The sequence below is a fragment of the Amphimedon queenslandica genome, unplaced genomic scaffold (genome assembly GCF_000090795.2).
Source record: "Amphimedon queenslandica unplaced genomic scaffold, v1.1 AMPQUscaffold_13416, whole genome shotgun sequence".
In the NCBI taxonomy this organism is placed as follows: domain Eukaryota; kingdom Metazoa; phylum Porifera; class Demospongiae; order Haplosclerida; family Niphatidae; genus Amphimedon; species Amphimedon queenslandica.
Window position 1 is genome coordinate 203,459 of NW_003546348.1, and position 18,106 is coordinate 221,564.

General features: G+C 36.3%; 5 protein-coding genes across 8 annotated transcripts; 2 read left to right on the forward strand and 3 right to left on the reverse strand.

The window, feature by feature from the left end:
- The first annotated feature begins 5 nt into the window (after window positions 1-5).
- Window positions 6-851, forward strand: LOC100641507 (DNA replication complex GINS protein PSF1-like). Its single transcript, XM_003386491.3, has 2 exons — window positions 6-198; window positions 322-851. Exons 1-2 carry the CDS (start codon window positions 106-108, stop codon window positions 826-828), a joined length of 600 nt encoding a protein of 199 aa, XP_003386539.1. The 5' UTR covers window positions 6-105; the 3' UTR covers window positions 829-851.
- On the reverse strand, window positions 765-3,055 carry LOC100641635 (O-acetyl-ADP-ribose deacetylase MACROD1-like). 3 transcript variants are annotated; one of them, XM_019996282.1, is made up of 9 exons: window positions 2,782-3,055; window positions 2,608-2,739; window positions 2,438-2,554; window positions 2,120-2,362; window positions 2,042-2,062; window positions 1,864-1,967; window positions 1,653-1,763; window positions 1,431-1,608; window positions 765-1,380 (listed from the first exon to the last, which is right to left on the reverse strand). In XM_019996282.1, exons 1-9 carry the CDS (start codon window positions 3,017-3,019, stop codon window positions 947-949), a joined length of 1,578 nt encoding a protein of 525 aa, XP_019851841.1. In that variant the 5' UTR covers window positions 3,020-3,055; the 3' UTR covers window positions 765-946. The 3 variants fall into 3 exon arrangements, with proteins under 3 accessions (XP_019851841.1, XP_019851842.1, XP_003386540.2); XM_019996283.1 differs by having other exon boundaries at window positions 765-1,081; window positions 1,130-1,380; window positions 2,608-3,055; XM_003386492.2 differs by having other exon boundaries at window positions 2,608-3,055.
- Window positions 3,056-3,082: 27 nt separating this feature from the next.
- Window positions 3,083-4,978, reverse strand: LOC105312705 (proton-coupled folate transporter-like). Its single transcript, XM_019996284.1, has 4 exons — window positions 3,705-4,978; window positions 3,553-3,636; window positions 3,288-3,465; window positions 3,083-3,246 (listed from the first exon to the last, which is right to left on the reverse strand). Exons 1-4 carry the CDS (start codon window positions 4,942-4,944, stop codon window positions 3,174-3,176), a joined length of 1,575 nt encoding a protein of 524 aa, XP_019851843.1. The 5' UTR covers window positions 4,945-4,978; the 3' UTR covers window positions 3,083-3,173.
- A 45-nt stretch (window positions 4,979-5,023) lies between these two features.
- On the reverse strand, window positions 5,024-6,930 carry LOC105312706 (proton-coupled folate transporter-like). The gene is made up of 4 exons (XM_011405565.2): window positions 5,666-6,930; window positions 5,480-5,563; window positions 5,252-5,429; window positions 5,024-5,210 (listed from the first exon to the last, which is right to left on the reverse strand). The coding sequence occupies exons 1-4, from the start codon at window positions 6,900-6,902 to the stop codon at window positions 5,138-5,140; spliced, it is 1,572 nt and encodes a 523-aa protein (XP_011403867.1). The 5' UTR covers window positions 6,903-6,930; the 3' UTR covers window positions 5,024-5,137.
- A 33-nt stretch (window positions 6,931-6,963) lies between these two features.
- Window positions 6,964-17,963, forward strand: LOC105312707 (Fanconi anemia group D2 protein-like). Of its 2 annotated transcripts, XM_019996286.1 has the most exons (41): window positions 6,965-7,107; window positions 7,205-7,300; window positions 7,362-7,432; window positions 7,520-7,575; window positions 7,759-7,809; window positions 7,861-7,959; window positions 8,018-8,099; window positions 8,156-8,280; window positions 8,358-8,445; window positions 8,490-8,594; window positions 8,798-8,892; window positions 8,992-9,076; window positions 9,124-9,300; window positions 9,368-9,505; window positions 9,589-9,720; window positions 10,062-10,222; window positions 10,308-10,367; window positions 10,416-10,479; window positions 10,620-10,727; window positions 10,813-10,889; window positions 10,983-11,105; window positions 11,177-11,274; window positions 11,386-11,510; window positions 11,695-11,800; window positions 11,936-12,014; window positions 13,142-13,220; window positions 13,279-13,361; window positions 13,531-13,702; window positions 13,758-13,859; window positions 13,952-14,037; window positions 14,091-14,192; window positions 14,324-14,448; window positions 14,546-14,633; window positions 14,687-14,821; window positions 14,920-15,010; window positions 15,065-15,136; window positions 15,213-15,326; window positions 15,441-15,593; window positions 15,676-15,744; window positions 15,801-15,899; window positions 17,912-17,963. In XM_019996286.1, exons 1-41 carry the CDS (start codon window positions 7,041-7,043, stop codon window positions 17,921-17,923), a joined length of 4,050 nt encoding a protein of 1,349 aa, XP_019851845.1. In that variant the 5' UTR covers window positions 6,965-7,040; the 3' UTR covers window positions 17,924-17,963. The 2 variants fall into 2 exon arrangements, with proteins under 2 accessions (XP_019851844.1, XP_019851845.1); XM_019996285.1 differs by lacking the exon at window positions 17,912-17,963 and having other exon boundaries at window positions 6,964-7,107; window positions 15,801-15,946.
- The last annotated feature ends 143 nt before the right edge of the window (window positions 17,964-18,106 follow it).

The following is an 18,106-nucleotide window of genomic DNA, read 5'->3' on the forward strand; positions in this document are numbered from 1 at the left end:
CGTTACCCTCTCTTTTCTGAAAAATAATATTATTCACTGCATATGCACCCAGTCCATATGGTAACTCCTCTCTCTTTCTCTGGAAGTTGTAAATAAGCTCTGATCATGTTTGGAGAGAAAGTTCTGGACTTAGTCGGGGAATTAAAACGAGCCAGGCCTGGGACCATACCTCCTTACAATGAAGATTTAACAAGACAGGTGGGAAAATCAATTAATTTTAAAAAATAAAAATAATTATATAATTTAATTTAATTATAAATCTAATCTGTGCTATTTATAGTTCTTAATTATAGTATGGTCTTTTTATCATTATTTTTTTAGGTAATCGAAGAAATGCGTGTGCTCTTTGAAGAGAACCTCACCGATGTCAGTGAAGCTGCAAGCGAAAAAGAAAAAGCAACGCCTAAACCTGAACTCTACCCTAGTATACACCTCCGTCACGTCTGCCTTGAGAGAAACCAGCGTGGGCTACTCCTATACAATTACAACCGACTCGTCAAACTGAGGGATCTCCGCTGGGAACTGGGCTCCATACTACCAGACGAGTTTAGATTGAGTCTCTCGGAGCAAGAGGTCCAATGGTTTCAACGCTACAACAGGAGTCTGGCCAATTACATGCGATCGGTCGGAGGGGGAGTACTCGACTTAACCGAGTACACCCAACCACCAAAGACCCTCCACATTGAGGTACGGTGCCTAGAGGACTATGGCGACTTAGAGACAGACAATGGAACTGTGGTACAATTAAAGAAAGGCCGTCATTATTATCTACTGAGGTCACAGTGTGAACAACTCATAAGACAAGGGATACTTGAACACATTCAGTGAAATATTTTGACAACTATTGATCACACATAGTATTCGTGTTAGTAGTATTATAATATAATTAATAATTCAAATATAAAATAATACTATTGTTATTGTGAGGTCTCCTCCACTGATCTGATCATGGATCATCACTGCCAAGTTTGTTGTTATCATTAGTGAGTTCATTTGTATTACTACTGTCATCATGTTCTATTTGTTCATTATTTGTGGAATCTTGTGCTACAGGTTCCTGTGCTTTTGTTTCTTCCACTGGGTCTTGACCTGGTTCTCCCATAGGGTCTTGAGTTGGTTCTCCCACTGGGTCTGGAGCTGATCCTCCCACTGGGTCTGGAGCTGATCCTCCCACTGGGTCTGGAGCTGATCCTCCCACTGGGTCTGGAGCTGATTCTCCCACTGGGTCTTGAACTAATTTTTCCACTGGGTCTTGAGCTTCCTTCACTGGGTCTGGTGTTGGAGTTATTTCTGTTTGTACTGGGTCTTGTACTGTTTTTGGTTCTTCAATGCTCTCATTCAAGTTCTCTCTCCCAGCTGCTCCAGAATGATAACTACGTGCTAAGAAGAAAGTAATAATTCACTAAGCATCCCATTCTGTCTTCCCTTACCAGGTGCAGTTGGATGCTTTTGTAATGATGGAATAAAATTAGGTTTTTCTTCAGTTGTATTTGGGTTTTCTTCTCTTTGAGGACTACCTTTTGTCTCCAGTGGAAAATAAACTTGAAGAAGCTCTTCATAAATCAATGTATCTTTCTTCAGAAAAGTTGTAATAATAATTCTATCTGTCTGCAAAAATTTATTAAAAAAAACATAAATAAAAGAATGGTCACCTTGTCTGCATTGTCTTCTTTTTCCAGCCATTTTCTTATTGTTTCCAGTGCAATGTGAGCTGCTTCACGATTTGGAAACCCATACACACCAGTTGCAATGCAGCAGAAAGCCTAGGCAATGAATAACAAAAGAAAAGACAAAAAAGTTAACATTAATAATAATGAAGTGTTGCATTCAATTTCTATGAATTTTATGCGAGTATATAATTACTAAAGACTTGATGTTATTTTCTAAAGCAATCTGCAAGCACCTCTCATAACAGCTTCTTAAACAATTTGGATCTTCATCCATTGGGCCAACAGTGTGAATAATAACTGCATATAATAATTGTACAAGAGAAAGAGAAAAAAAGAGAAAGATGACTGACTAAATATTTAAACAGTCTTACACTTTGCTGGTAATCTGTGTCCTACAAAAATTAAAAATATAAAACTTAAAAAGTATAAAACATATATATTTCACTTACCACTTGATAATTTGGCGTCTCCAGCATCACACCCACCTAATTTAGAACACTCTTCTCTCAGCGAGCTACTGGCAGCTGCATGTATGGCCCCATCAACTCCGCCCCCTCCCATTAACGAGGAGTTAGCAGCATTGACAATGGCATCAATCTCTAGCCGTGTTATATCACCATTCCAGAGAGAGATCTTATCATTAAGCAATGGATTAATGTCAGCTTTAGGAGGATCCAGAGGCTCTGGGATTCCTGAAAATAATAATTATCATTACCGTGCTTAACTTCCTCATTTAAATATCAATGTGCATAACTATAATACCATACTTCTTTTCAAAGCATATTCAGTCCATGTTTTAATGCCTTCCAGTTGCAAAAATTTATCACGACAACGATACTGCTCTCTTTTCTTTTCAAGTGGTAGATTCTCCCAGTACTCCTTACCTGTGCACATATTATATGCATAAATAATGATACTTAAAATGCATTCACCATACTATTGTTCCCTCCTTGAGTGTATGATTTAAACCTTTTAATCTCGCTTTTCATGTATGAGATAGGAGATCCCCAAAATGAATAGGTTTGATTTTGTGCTGATACTGTATGAGCAGGTCTCTTGCTCTTAGGATCTACTATAGAATCATTACTGGTAGCAGCTTCTCCGGAATTACTTGCAGCAGCAGCGGAGTTGTCCTTTTCATCAAGTGGTCTCTTTAAGGTTTCTTTGGTTTGGGTGGAGTCTGGACTCTCTGCCGAGGCAACAGTCTGCTCATGTAAATCTTGCTCGGTTCCTTCAGTCTCTCCTCCATTGGCGGGAGTCTCTACATTAGACATAGTAGCTAATACTCTAAGACGAAGCGAAGACTTTGAAGAAACAAAGAAAATAGCTGAAGTGATCAATTTTAACATGTGGGCGGGATTTGGCTCCAATCGCAATCTAATCACGTGATTACCTAATTAATTAATTAATGATTGACGTTTATTAATTAATCAGCCACACCTAAAATCATGCAACACTAATTATACAAAAAAAAATTAAAAATACATGTATAGTATATAGCTCTCATTGTATTGGCTCTTTAGTTACTTCCTTTTCTCTTGAGACAATTTTCTTTTTTCTAAAAAAGACAAGAACTCTACACACACAATACTATAATATGCAATGATCCACACTCACAAGCTGAGGATTAGACCAGCTCCCCACAAAGCAGCAGAGACCCAATACACTAGTCTTGGACTGTGACTCAGACTATTAACTGACTCTGTTGTCTCTGGAGTATATATCTCATTGAATACAACAGTGGCAATAATAGTCCCAATCAATTGCAAGGCAGCCACAACAGAAAACGTAGCACCTATAATAAAAGTCAACATAAATTACACTTGCTATTAGGTTAACAGTATACTCCAATTAGTCTAATACAAAACAATAAATTCCTTACCTAAATCCTCTTTCTTAACCAATCGAGTAATGTAGGACTTTATACTAGGAGATATAAGCGCCTCCATACTGATAATGATACCAACTAGAGAAAGAATAATAAAGTAGCAGTCTCACTACAAAAAGATATAATGCATGCGTGTATATTTATACCTAAGAACATCTCCCATGTCTTGCTCACAAACGTAGCGATGCATAAATCACCAACAAGAACAAAAACAATGCCAACACTCATTATGATGGGATCAGAGATCTTGGCTAGCACCATTAGAGGGAGTATAATGAAGAGTACCAAAATGTGAGCAACCGAAGAGACAGCAAGATAATTTCCGATGAGAGTGTAGCCCCATTCAAGTGGTTTATTATGTAGAAAGTAACTAATAATTTGAACACCGCCAGTCTCGTCAGTCATTACAAGAACAATAATGGCATTGATGATCCAGAGTTTTATAAGTGTCGAAGCATCCACGTAAGAGAGGGAGGTGAATATCTTTATACCTTGAACAAGAGATCGGAAGCCATTCCTAGATGTTTGGTGATTTTTGCTTTTAATATCTTTACTCAATGATTCTGGGAGGAGTATTACAGTGTATAATAATCCACACAAAAATGACGCTAAGATGAGCCAGACCATAGGGTGAAAGTCGCAACCATTAGCATCGATCCATTTGTCAGCTGCAGGAGAACCAGCTGCTCCACCAACAAATATCATAGAGCTCACTATAGCCATGCGTATGGTTAACCAACGAGGAGGAGTAATGTCGGTAACGTATGCAGCAGCTGAAGATAATATGACACCGAATCCACCACTTATTCCATTGATTGCAGACGTTAAACAGAAGTAATACATATTTAGTTTGAAATAAACAATGAAGATGGAGACCACAGTGGCTGCTGCCTGTCCCACAAAAACAATAGCAATAAAAGGCTTGCGTCCATACACGTCAGAGTACGGGATAAGAAAGAGGGAAGTAACTACTGACAAGGAAAGAGAGATGAGCGTTGAAATCATGTTAAGATGATTGACCTCTTTTTGACCTTTGAGGAATGTAGCCTGTGAAGACATGTTTGTAATGGCATCTTGATTGAGGCATGTGCTATCATTCTCAAAATACCAATCATCCTGTTCATTTGATATGTTGTTAAAGTCAAGGATTTCTTGTTTCATGATCCTCTGGTAGAAGTATTGCTGGTAGAATTGCATTTGGAAGTAAATTGTAAAGAGGTAGAAGAAAGCACTTAGTTCCACTGGAATGACAAAAAACTTGATGTTTTTCCACAAGAGCCACTTTCTAAGAGGACGTATGGAGGTCTCTTCATCTTTTTCATCAGCAGAACTATCATCATTCTTCAACAGGGACTCATTCTCCTCTTTCATAGAGGTCATTTTCATGTTTGCAAATTTTAGGACACGCCCAATAGACACGCCCCAGCTACTGCACCACGTGGCATCACGTGCGCAATCCAATGCATTAAAAAAATCATAGAATATACCATAAATAATCATAGGCACAAAAATTCACATGGAGGTCATAAATAAATCAGCTACACCTACAAAAATTAGCAAAAATAGATAATTATAGATTTCATTGTATTGGCCTTTTGGTTATTTCCTTTTCTCCTTCAGTTTTTTTCTTTTTTCTAAAAAAGACAAGAACTCTACACACACAATGTTATAATATGCAATGATCCACACTCACAAGCTGAGGATTAGACCAGCTCCCCACAAAGCAGCAGAAACCCAATACACTAGTCTTGGACTGTGACTCAGACTATTAACTGACTCTGTTGTCTGTGGAGTATAAATCTCATTGAAGACAACAGTGGCAATAATAGTCCCGATGATCTGGAAGGCAGCCAAAACAGAAAATGTAGTACCTATATGTATAATATTAACAATGTGAGGTTATAATTATAATGAGTCAAACCTAAATCTTCTTTTTTAACCAACTGAGCAACATAGGACCTTAGACTAGGAGCTACAACTGCCTCCATGCTAATGAAAACACCAACTGGAAATACAGAATGACAATAAACCATTGATATGGGAGTTAGAATTACATGCATAATCTCAACATAATGTGTTATACATGTATTTTATGAAGTATGCATACCTAAAAACATCTCCCATGTCTTGCTCACAAATGTAGCGATGCATATATCACAAACAAGAACAAAAGCAATTCCAATACTCATTATGATGGGATCAGAGATCTTGGCTAGCACCATTATAGGGAGTATAACTAATAACACGACCACATGAGCAACAGAAGAGACTGAAAGATAATACCCGATGAGAGTGTAGTCCCATTCAAGTGGTTTATTTTGTAGAAAGTAACCAATGATCTCAACATTGCCAGTCTCGTTTGTCATAACAAGAACTGTAATGGCATTGATGATCCAGAGTTTTAAGAGTGTTGAAGCATCCACATAAGAGAGGGAGGTGAATATCTTTATGCCTTGAACAAGAGCTCGGAAACCTTTCTTAGAGGGTTGGTGATTCTTACTTTTAATGTCTTTACTCAATGATTCTGGAAGGAGTATTACAGTGTATAATAATCCACACAAGAAAGCCGCTAAGATGAGCCAGACCAAAGGACGAAAGTTGCAACCATTAGAATCAATCCAATTGTCAGCTGCAGGAGAAGCAGCTGCTGCACCAACAAATATAATAGCTCCTAAAACTGCCATGCGTATGGTTAACCAACGAGGAGGAGTAATGTCAGAAATGTATGCAAAAGATGAAGCTAGTATCACACCAAATCCACCACTTAGGCCATTGATTGCAGCCGTTAAACAGAAGTAATACATATTTAATTTGAAATAAACGATAAAGATGGAGGCCACAGTGGCTGCTATCTGTCCCACAAAAACAATAGCAATAAAAGGCTTGCGTCCATACACGTCGGAGTACGGGATAAGAAAGAGGGAAGTAACTACTGACAAGGAAAGAGAGATGAGTGTCGTAACAATGTTAAGATGATTGACCTCTTTTTGACCTTTGAGGAACGTATCCTGTGAAGACATGTTTGTAATGTCATCTTGATTGAGGCATGTGCTATCATTCTCAAAATACCAATCATCCTGTTCATTTGATATGTTGTTAAAGTCAAGGATTTCTTGTTTCATGATCCTCTGGTAGTAGTATTGCTGGTAGAACTGCATTTGGAAGTAAACCGTAAAAAGGTAAAAGAAAAGGCTTAGTTCCACTGGGATAACAAAAAACTTGATATTTTTCCACACGAGCCATCTTCTAAGACGAACTCTGAAGGTTTCTTGCTTGTATCTTTCTTGCTCATCAGCTGAACTACCAGCTTTCTTCCACAAGAGAGTTTCTTTCTCATCCGCCATTGTTTTATGGCCACACCCACAGACCCACCCTTTTACTGTAGGCGTGGTCATGGAAGTGTTTCTATAGCAACACCCGCCAAATACCAGTGACCACGTGCTCGTTTGCTTTGCTTTGTCAGCACAGACTGTCCAGTGGTCATGAGACGGAACTCAAAGAGAAAAAGCAACCAATCTATTCGATACCCGTCCCAACAACAGCCATCATGTAAGAGAATTAAGAGCAAAGAGAAAAGTTGCAATTCAATTATGAGTGGGCGTGTCTGTGGGTGTGGTTTTACTTAAATGTTAATGAATTTTATTAGCAAAAAGACAAAAGACATCTTTTGTGAGTGAGAGCTACTTATCAACTCTCAGTGCTGCTGGAGTGACGCTACATGAAAACTCACCTCCTGTTTTAAGTAAAACGATTAATTTAAAAATAATAATTATTTTAAAATAACTAAACATGACTACATGTAGACACTAGTGCGCAAGAATTCAAACACCAACTCACCAAATCCCTCAGTACATTAGGGAATGTACCGTCAGAGGTAAGTAGAGAGAGAGAGAGGGGAGAGAACATGTCCTTAATTTTTACATGCACATGTACATGTATCTTTTTCTTTCTCTCTCATTAGGAATCAGTTGCTGAGTTTGTTAAAGGTTACGAGCAATACGTCATGGAATCAGAGAGGTCAGCTGGAGCCATGTGTGTATTCTCGTTCATAAATTAAAAGTTTCCTCTAATGCTCTTAATGGAGTTTGTATAGCATATAGCCTTACCTATTATGTAGCAATGAGTAATTATGTAATTCTACTTTACTAAAAATATGTTTATGCAGCTGCTTGATTTTAAAAATATAATTGCTGTTTGTAGGCTTCTCTTTAGTCTCCAACCAATGAAAAATAACATTGACACAGAAAGCAGGTTTGTTTCCTGTTACTAAATATGGATAAAATAATAATGTTCTTTTTATAGTTCAATCAGTTTTAGTCGCGTGTTACTAAATATAGACTGTCTCCAAACAAAAATTGCACTGATCCTTATTGAGAAGCTCTTGGAATTTGCTGACACTTTGTATGTATGCATACAGTACATGCAATTATGTTTTATTTTGTGTGTGATATTCATGTAGTGGTGTGGATGCAAGATATTGTGATGTCCCCAAGCTAATACTCATTCAGCTTCACTGGTTGGATATCATTATCGAAGAGAAGGTATATAAAGAGAAATATAATTGATATTTTAAAAATACATGTACATTTATTTACAGGTTATATTCGACAAGTTATTTGAAGTTCTTGATGTTCTTCCCGAAGACATTCAACGAGACATTGTGCAGCTGTTGCCAGAAATTATTATTTCATATGATGAATCTGAACTAGCAAAAAAGCTACAGTTAGTGATAAATCCCTTTTACTCCCTCACCCTCTCTCTCTCCCTCTCCCCCCCCCCCTCTCTCTCTCGTATTAAAGAGAGCTCCTAGAGAATCAGAGTCATTTAGTAGCTGCCTGCATTGAAGCTTTATCTAATTTGAACATACCGTCTGATTTATCAGAAGAAGTAATGCATATGATTGCAAATTTAATTTTTATATTTTTATGCAGATATTGGAGTCGGCATTGGAGAGGATCTCATCTTGTAGTGTCCCTGATTTACCATTACTCATTAACTATATCTCGAGTCAAGTTACATCTAAAAACCATATCAAGGTATTTCTCTTACATGTACATATACATGTGCATACAACTGTATAGCATTACATAATGTACACGCATATCACGTATGTACATGTACTTTACATGCATGTACATATATGTCACATGTGACATATATGTCACAGGTGACATGTAGGAATTATTGTGTGTGTGTGTGTGTGTGTGTGTGTGTGTGTGTGTGTGTGTGTGTGTGTTAGGTGATAGGAGAATTGAGACAAAGACTGGATGTTGAGACATGTCTATTGACTAGACCCAATGCATCATCTACTCCTGTACCCACACTAACTAACAGGTATTGAGGATATAGTACATGCTCCATTATTCCCTATTGATAATAATCTTTATTATTATTATTATTATTATTATTATTATTATTTATTATTTATAATAGTGGTAACAGTACCAGTTATGCTATACTAAACTCCATCTGCTCATCACTCCAATATGTAAAGCATGTCCCCGATGCTTGGATAAAGGTTTTAAAAAGTATTCTCAATACCCTTTAAGTCTTATTCTGCTAAAGGTAATTGGTTCTGTTGATGATGAGTCCTCTCATTCCTCATTGGACCTGTTCATATTGTGTATCATTAATGAGATTACTGCCAAGAGGAAGGCTGTCTTTGATCTGGTGATAGCTAAAGTTAAGAGTGGGCTCTTTAGCGCGGAGCTGGTCGATGAACTATTTAATTCCCAACTTTCAGTAAAATTATTATTATTTGTTATCATTATTATTATTACTATTATTATTATCATTATTATTATTTTAGAGTGTCCCAGTCATATTCCCGAGCACATTGGCCCTCTGTTCAAAGCTCATTAGTCACTCATCAAACGAGCTTGTCCTTTCCTTTGTAAAGAGCCTATACTTTCTCCTCTTCACCAGTTTCGATGCCATCAAACAAAAGGTACCTGCAACATGTACTAATTTCTGATTGGTATCCAACTATGCATGTTCATGCATGTACATTTTAACTGTTTTTTTAATTAGGAAGTGATAGTATCATTGATTGATACCATTGGCAGTGGGATCAGTCACAACAGAGACTGTGTGTTGAGTGTATTGGAACTGCTTGTTGATAAGTCTCTGCATCAAATGATCAAGTTTTCAGTATTTATTAAAGTAAGCTGGTGTGTACATAAAAGAACAAGAACTGAGACTTATTGACTGATGAATTTAGTGTTGCTAACTATGTATGTACAAGCACATAAATTATGTATTCATAAGTACATGTAGTTCCAATCTATAATACGACAAGTATGATAATATCTTAACTAGTTCTTGTGGTTAAGCCACAGACTAAACTGTTCACTCCTTCTTTTATGCTCCAATGTACATGTACATGTACATGTATGCCTGCTTTATAAAGGTGCATTGCTAATTTACTATTGTACACAAAATTCCTATTGTATTACTGGATGTATATTATTATTAAGTCTTTGTAATGTATTCATTATTCATAGAGTGTTCTTGATTATTTGAATCAGTTCAGTTTGCCTCAAGTGAGGAGACTCTATGCAATCCTCAGTACACTGACCTGCTCCTCTGGTTCTCCCCTCACTGGCTCTGTTAGTGATGAGTTTCATTCTATCATTAGGAAGCAGCTCCACCATCATGAACCACTGTAAGGAAAGGAGAGAGAGAGTGTTACATGTTTGTCAATAAAGATAAGACAGTATAATGCTATGTACATGTACATGTATTTATAGGTTTCATCAGATGGGTATCATTGGTGCTGTGGTAATGATAAAACAACTTACTTCTAAAGGGTATTCCCTCATACATATGTACATAGCATGCTCTTTCTATTTTTTTAGAAATATTCATGAAACAACTATAAATACGAGAGATACCAGCTTATCAACACACAGCCTGTCTCAAGTACATCTTCACTATAGTCCAGCATTCTAGCTCTCTCTTCCCCCCCTCTCTCACTCTTCCCCCCCTCTCTCTCTCTCTCTTCCCCTCTCTCTTTCTCTCTCTCACTCTCCCCACCCCTCCCCCCTCTCTCTCTTTGGTAGGCTAAGCTAATGCTTGAACAAGTGATCAATGCTTGTACTGACCTGTCATCTTTTTATGAAGAAATGGCAAGTGTTGTCTCTGAGAGAGAAATCCACAATGACTTTCTAGTTAGTGTACAACGTACAGTAACAATACTTGTAGTGATTGTCTTCTTCTTTTTCTTTATTTGTCCCTATGTGTAATGTTCTATAGAAATATCTTCTTGAAGAAGTCACTGGTAAATTCCAAGAGATATATGTCATTGAAGCTGTTGACCTCACGACTCAAAGGTTTATATATAAAAATTATATTGCCCCACACAATTTTGTTCCTTCACCGAGTCAAATTTTGAAAGTTAACCCAATCATAATATTTATTTCTAGTGATGCCAGTGGTGGACTGTCTACAAAGCAGCAGTTTAATTTGGATCCAATTGCAGCAGATGGTGACTCTGACCCTATAGCAGTGGAGCTGTTTGATCTATTAAAATCCTCTTCAGCACAAAAGTCTGTTAATTTGCTACTTTTTGTACATGCATGCACATTATGTATTTTTAATTTTATTTATTTTTATTCAGATCAACTCTTGCTGCATCCCTTCCTTCTCATTTCAAGTTACTGAGGACGTGTGAGCAAGTACTTAATGGAGGACTGGAAGAAGTGGATGCTTTGTTAGGTAAAACTATATTTATATTGGCTGTAGAAAAAGTATATAGTGTCATTATATTAGTTATTATGCATTACACAATACACTAATATGATCCACTCTCTCTCTCTCTCTTTTAAGGATGCCCCATTGTGTTGTGCAGTCCATCTAAACTAGAGAAGGACTTATTTGAAGAGCTCTCCATGCATGAAAGACAGTTAATATGTTCCTCACTGGTACACACTATAAACTGGTTCAGGGAACTGGTAAGGAAAGGAACATATGCACTTGTATATGCTGTTACATCTCTCTCTCTCTTTCTCTCTCTCTCTCTCTCTCTCCCTCCCTCTCTCCCTCCCTCTCTCCCTCTCTCTCTCTCCCTCTCTCTCTCTCTCCCTCTCTCTCTCTCTCTCTCCCTCCCTCCCTCTCTCCCTCCCTTTCTCTTTCAAGGTATCTTCATTTGCTTCAGAGTCTGATAAAGAGATGAACTGGAAGGTTCTGATGAGGATTAAGAATATTTGTTCACTACAGGATCAACTCAAATCACTTTTAACTGGTATGTGCATGTACATGTATGCATGAATTTGAAAGATATATGTTTGGCACTAATAGTTATCATCATAACCTTCCCTTTACTACAACATCATTAAATTACTGTTATATTTATTATATTATTAATTATATTAATTAGTGACAAGTGGTCCATTCCCTACTCTCGATGTTAGTACCAGTTCTATTATTAGTAACACAGACAAACGTACCAGTAGCAAGTGAGTCAATCTATAGTCTTATGTTGTGGTCTTTGGCTAAATTTTGCCAAAAATGACTAGGAGATGATTTTCTATTTTTATAACTTTTTTTGATACATATACATGTTTTTATGTTGTGTAGCAAGTTTGAGCTGATTCCGATCAAAATTGGATTTTTTACAAATTTTTAAAATTACTCAAAAACCGGGCCAAAGTCCCTGTACTATAGTACAGGGTATTTGGCCAAATTTCACCAAAAATGACTAGGAGAGAAGTCACCATTTTTATAACTTTTTCTGATACATATACATGTTCTTATGTTGTGTAGCAAGTTTGAGCTGATTCTGATCAAAATTAGATTTTTTACAAATTTTAAAGTTACTCAAAAACCAGGCCAAAGGGTGTTTAGCCAAATTTTGCCAAAAATGACTAGGAGAAAATTCTTTATTTTTATAATGTTTTCTGATGCATATACATGTTCTTATGTTGTGTAGCAAGTTTGAGCTAATTCCGATCAAAATTGGATTTTTTACAATTTTTTTAATTTACTAAAAAACCAGGCCAAAGTCCCTGTACTATATATAGTACAGGGTATTTAGCCAAATTTTGCCAAAAATGACTAAGAGAGAATTCTCCATTTTTATCATTTTTTCTGATGCATATACATGTTCTTATGTTGTGTAGCAAGTTTGAGCTGATTCCGATCAAAATTGGATTTTTTATGAATTTTTAAAATTATTTAAAAACCGGGCCAAAGTCCCTGTACTATAGTACAGGGTGTTTAGCCAAATTTCGCAAAAAAATGACTAGGAGCTGATTCTCAATTTTTATAACATTTTCCGATGCATATACATGTTCTTATGTTATGTAGCAAGTTTGAGCTGATTCCGATCAAAATTGAATTTTTTACTAATATTTAAAGTTACTCAAAAATCAGACCAAAGTCCCTGTACTATAGTACATGGTTTTTGGCCAAATTTGACCAAAAATGACTCGGAGAGAATTCTCCATTTTTGTCATTTTTTCTGATGCATATACATGTTCTTATGTTGTGTAGCAATCAAGTTTGAGCTGATTCCGATTAAAATTGGATTTTTTTAGAAATTTTTTAAGTTTTTGATGTAACATATGAATGTGATTTTATATAGGACCCAGAAGGATCAGTCTGTTCTTGTGACACAAATGAATCAAAGTATGGCACCTACTGCAGCTACAGCCACTGGAAAGGTATGAGTAGTTTGTGTATGAAGTATTTACTGCATTAATGATTTTGTTATTGTGCTAGGATCACAATGACACAGTATCTGTTAAGAAAGGAGGAGGAGGAGGAGGGAACTTGCTTTATGACAGATTTCAGCTTTTATTTAGGTATTATAATATTATGCATAATGCATGTACTTACTACTTAGTGTGAATTATGGGTGCATTTTATATATTAACTGCTATTATTACTATTATTATTTTTTTATCATACCAAAAATAAACAAAAGTATTATTATTGTTGTTGTTGTTGTTGTTGTTGTTGTTGTTGTTTTAGGCCATTAGAGATGTCAGCTTACAGAGCTCTAGGATACAAAGCTATATCACGTTCATTGGTTGATACACACATGCAACCACTGGAGTCTCAGAGTGTAAAGTTGAAACCGTCAGAGCTTCTGTTCCTCTTGGAGAGCCTTAAGAGATCCCTCCCGAAAGGAAGTTTTGGTTTCGTAAGCATCATAATTATCATATATCATTATAGTGATGATGGATTTTAATTGTTAGAAGGCAAGAATTAACAATGAAGAGAAGAAGAGATTTGTGGCAAGTTTTGTTGAGAACGGAATACTTGATTCACTATGTAATCACCTTGAAGAGCTCCACAAAGTAAATCATTTAAATGTTCACATGCTTATGCCTTTCACTCTAATTTCTCCTCCTCTTATACATGCTGTATCTATTCCCCCTTCCTTCTGTAGATAGAGGATGAGCATGATGAAGATCTTGATATTATTTACTCCTGCATGTTGTCCCTGTACAGCATAATGTCTTCATTCTTTAGTCTGTAAGTCATTACTCCATCAAATCACGTATGTTCTTAATTGTTCTCATCTTTAGTCCTTTCACCAATGAATCATTGATTGAATCTTTAAAAGTTTTATCGAATCGTTCTTTGGAACTCTCCTCTAGTCAGATCTTTGACATTGATTCTATAGCAGGGTAGGGTAGCATTGAGTTTTTTTATGTGCATACATGTACATTGTACATGTAAAGCTAATGTATAGTAAATTGTAGCAATAAATTTGAGGAACTTGTGGGTGGATTTTATAAGCTCTCTTTTTCTTACTTAGCTCAGCTATAGTGTATTGCCAGACTTTTATTGGTCGTATTCCTAATCTCACCATAGCAGCTGCTTACTGTAAGCTGCTCGTGTCAATTGCAAAAGCTTCCTCCAACGGATTGAAAATAAATATTAGTAAGACTACATACATGTTGTATAGTCTCTGTCTCTTCATGATGTGCTTCAATCATTTGTTCTTTCTTGATCATCAATCTTTTTTTTTTGTTTTTAGGTAAAAGCTGTGAGAAGCTTTTAAATGTTAATTGGGATGAGTTGAAGGGAGTCACTCACAAGAATGATAGTCTTGAGTTTGTCATCAAGTATGTAATAATCTCTAATATAAATATATAGTTGTCCTTTCCTTTGTTTCAAGGTATTATATAGAATATGCTAGTAATCCAGTGGGTGTAGTTGAAGAGCTCTGCACTGAAGTTATTACTGAACTGATAGAAGTAGAAGAAGAAGAGGCATGTATTCATCAATCAACAAAGATACCAACACTCAGCCTGTAAGATTAAAAACTCTCTTTTTTTCCTAATTTTATTTCTTTTATTATTTACTAATAATATTTTTTCTCTTCTCTTATATATGCATTATTTACTACAGGACTACATTTTCTTGTTATTTCCGGTGTATGATGAATGCTATCAACAATCATGCTAAGAGTACACTTAATAAAAACGTGACTTTATCACAGGTACAGCTTTTCATCATCATTTAATGCAATGAAATTGATTTTTTTTTTTTTTAGAATCAGTTGTCTGGTTTAATGACACTGGAACAGTGCAGCAGAGTTATGAACATGCTCATGAACTATGTAAAGGTAAAGTAATGTTATTATTTTTTAAACACTTATCCTCTATAATTTCCTATTTCTCTATCTCTTTCCTTTTTTCCAGTCTTTTGATTCCAAGCCAGTAATTGCTGCTGGTCTAAAGCTTGGTATGACATTTGTTGAGATTTTCTCTAAGCAAGGCCTACCACTCATTAAAGCATCTTTCAAGACAAGAAAAGTACATATGCATATACATGTACATGCACTTGTAGGCAAACTGACAAAGCATATATTTATGCCCTTTATATATTGCATGCTGCATGATTAATGGTGTGACATTTAAAAATTTTAGGATAATGTGCTCCAGATTATAAAGATATTTCAAAAGACCACAAGGCTATTGCAGAACTACTGTGGTCACTCAAAGGTTGTGGCTAACCCATTGCTTACTAATTATGTCCCTAAAGTAAAGAGAGCTCTGGAAACTTTTGTATTTGAAGTAAAGGTATGCTAGACAAAGAGATAATGATGCTAATGAACATGATGCAATGGCATTGTATGTACATTGCATGTTCTTTATTTGTTAGGAGGTACTGGTTCTTAATGGTTGTTCTGAGGCATTTGGGGTCAAAAACTTAAAGAACAGAACACTCAAGGTTTATAGTATACTATATAATTATGCATGTTTAGTTTTTGTTAATTTTATGTTTAGGGAGATGAGATACTAACTCAATCTCAAGTTACCAATGATAGTCAAGAGGTGGAGGAGGAGGAGGAGAGAGAAGAAGAAGAAGAGGAAGAAGAAGAAATTGTATGCATCCTATAATCCTTATAGCACGTACATGTACCTGATAATTTGTCAAATGTTGGTCCTTAGGTTTGCCCTGTGTGTCTTAATAATCACCTGAGTTTGCGGCATCACAGCTTGGGTCTGCCCAGGGTGTCATCTAGTGTGCTTACCATGTGCATAACCTGTTTGTCTGGTTTTATTTCCCTGTATAAGATTTTTTGGTTGTGAGATTATAAAACAGCCAGCCATCACTCAGTCAGGCCTTCCCACAAATCATTTTTATCTTCAGCTTTGTTAGACTTTAGCCCAATAACTATAGGAAGATGGCAATGATGGATCGATCCTCTTCTGTTTCAAGTCTAGAAGGCACTGCTCATATGACTGTTGTTTCAAGCCTAGGGAAAGTAGTTAGTGGATTGGAGTCCAGGTTTGCATGTGGTGGATCTATCAGTGAGAGTACAGTACTCATCTCTTACAAGAAGAAGTCTGGAGAATGGTCCCCTCAACCTTTAAAGCTACCATCAACTGACAGTACTGTACTCCAGGACCTGCTCCAGTCTTGCTCTGTGGCTAGTTTTGGTCTTGGGTCTCAAACTGTCACTGATAAAGACTATCGTGATGCTCTTAAACTAGACACAGATTGCTATATAACTAATCTCAATCTTCTCAATACTCCGATACCCTCCACAATAGAAAAGGTAATGGACATATCATCACCAATCAGGGCAGAGCTGTACAAGATGAATATATACTGTACAGGAGGCCATTTTAAGAGTCATGTTGATACTCCTAGATCTAAAGACATGTTTGGTAGTCTTGTCGTGTGTCTCCCCTCACCTTTCACTGGAGGAGAACTGGTCACTCGTCATAACGGAAGACAAGTCACGTTTGATTGGTCCCGTGACTCCAATACTCTCATTCAATGGGGAGCATTCTTCTCTGATGTGGAGCATGAGGTTCTTCCTGTTGGATCGGGTCACAGGATCACACTCACTTATAACCTCTATTATCAAGAGACCAGCCCAACCATCAGATCATTTGATGTCACTTGTAATCTTTTCTATAAGGAGCTCCAAGCTGCTCTTCATAGTCCTCACTTCATGAGAGAGGGAGGCATACTCGGCTTTTACTCTCAACACTGGTACAATAATAAATCTCTTGCTAATACTAACACTAAAAAGTTTGCTAGATACCTCAAAGGACCTGATGCTCTTGTTTACTGTACAGCAAAATCACTTGGTCTTCATGTTGCTATTAAACCACTCGTCTGGAGATGGAGATATGGCCATGGTGATGATAATCGCATAGTAGCAAACAAGTTTCGTGGTTTTTTATTCGAACCTGAAGAAATTGATTATGAAGAAGATGAAGATTTTGATTTTTATCTCTTGTTTGATCCACATGTCAGTTTCAGAGAGATCACTTGGTGCCAATCAAAGCCTTTTTTGGATGAGATATCGGGATGTGCCACGTTTTATGATGGGAATGACACAACTGCTGAATTATATTGTCAAACAGCAGCACTGCTGATTTGTGTACCTCAGTATACCAGGGAACGCTCATCAGGTTCAGGAGCAACAAAATATCCGAGGGATAATTTGAGTGAAGCTATGAATATCTGTTTCCCCAAAGCACTCACAAAAAAAGGCACATGAAGTAATGGCTAGAACAAGAATATAAAAAGAACAACATCTACTCATTCATGCACATTCAGTTAAACTTGTTGTGTTGTTAATCTTGTTAATATAATTATAAAGTTATTGTTATGTATACAAAAAATAGATAATAAGTGATGGTATTGACCTTTAGTATTTAGTGAGCTGGAAAAGACCAAATTAAGCACACTAATTATTACTAAAATTTACTCCATCATTCTACCAATTTAATATAATAATTACACCAGTTTTTCTTATTGCCACTCCTACTGTACATTGTACAGTATAAAAGGGATTGGAATATATTTAGGGGCTGTGCATGCATATAGTGATAGTTTTGTTATAATGTGTAGTAATGTCCATTTAATTTCTCCACAGGATGAATCATAAAGAATAAAGAGTGTTTTATGTTTTTGCTGTATTCATTAAAGAAAGAGTATCAATACAAACCATCCAAATCAACAAAATTATATATTATTATAATGTTATTATTTCTTTAATTAAATTGATGGTATAAAAACAATCATATAATTATTAAGAATACAAAACTACAAATCGCTATAATTTATTAAA

Excerpts from the sequence above, each read along its gene's own strand:
- LOC100641507 (XM_003386491.3), top strand. The coding sequence starts at position 106 with ATGTTTGGAGAGAAAGTTCTGGACTTAGTCGGGGAATTAAAACGAGCC. Across the intron at positions 199-321 it reads ATGAAGATTTAACAAGACAG|GTAATCGAAGAAATGCGTGT; the intron begins GTGGGAAAATCA and ends TTATTTTTTTAG.
- LOC100641635 (XM_003386492.2), bottom strand. The coding sequence starts at position 3,019 with ATGTTAAAATTGATCACTTCAGCTATTTTCTTTGTTTCTTCAAAGTCT. Across the intron at positions 1,609-1,652 it reads AAGAAGACAATGCAGACAAG|ACAGATAGAATTATTATTAC; the intron begins GTGACCATTCTT and ends AAATTTTTGCAG. Across the intron at positions 1,381-1,430 it reads AAAGCATCCAACTGCACCTG|CACGTAGTTATCATTCTGGA; the intron begins GTAAGGGAAGAC and ends CTTTCTTCTTAG.
- LOC105312705 (XM_019996284.1), bottom strand. The coding sequence starts at position 4,944 with ATGAAAATGACCTCTATGAAAGAGGAGAATGAGTCCCTGTTGAAGAAT. Across the intron at positions 3,637-3,704 it reads GACATGGGAGATGTTCTTAG|TTGGTATCATTATCAGTATG; the intron begins GTATAAATATAC and ends TTCTTTCTCTAG. Across the intron at positions 3,247-3,287 it reads GCTGGTCTAATCCTCAGCTT|AGTTCTTGTCTTTTTTAGAA; the intron begins GTGAGTGTGGAT and ends TTGTGTGTGTAG.
- LOC105312706 (XM_011405565.2), bottom strand. The coding sequence starts at position 6,902 with ATGGCGGATGAGAAAGAAACTCTCTTGTGGAAGAAAGCTGGTAGTTCA. Across the intron at positions 5,430-5,479 it reads GGTTAAAAAAGAAGATTTAG|GTACTACATTTTCTGTTTTG; the intron begins GTTTGACTCATT and ends TTATACATATAG. Across the intron at positions 5,211-5,251 it reads GCTGGTCTAATCCTCAGCTT|AGTTCTTGTCTTTTTTAGAA; the intron begins GTGAGTGTGGAT and ends TTGTGTGTGTAG.
- LOC105312707 (XM_019996285.1), top strand. The coding sequence starts at position 7,041 with ATGAGACGGAACTCAAAGAGAAAAAGCAACCAATCTATTCGATACCCG. Across the intron at positions 13,860-13,951 it reads ACCTTGAAGAGCTCCACAAA|ATAGAGGATGAGCATGATGA; the intron begins GTAAATCATTTA and ends TTCCTTCTGTAG. Across the intron at positions 15,594-15,675 it reads CTTTTGTATTTGAAGTAAAG|GAGGTACTGGTTCTTAATGG; the intron begins GTATGCTAGACA and ends TTTATTTGTTAG.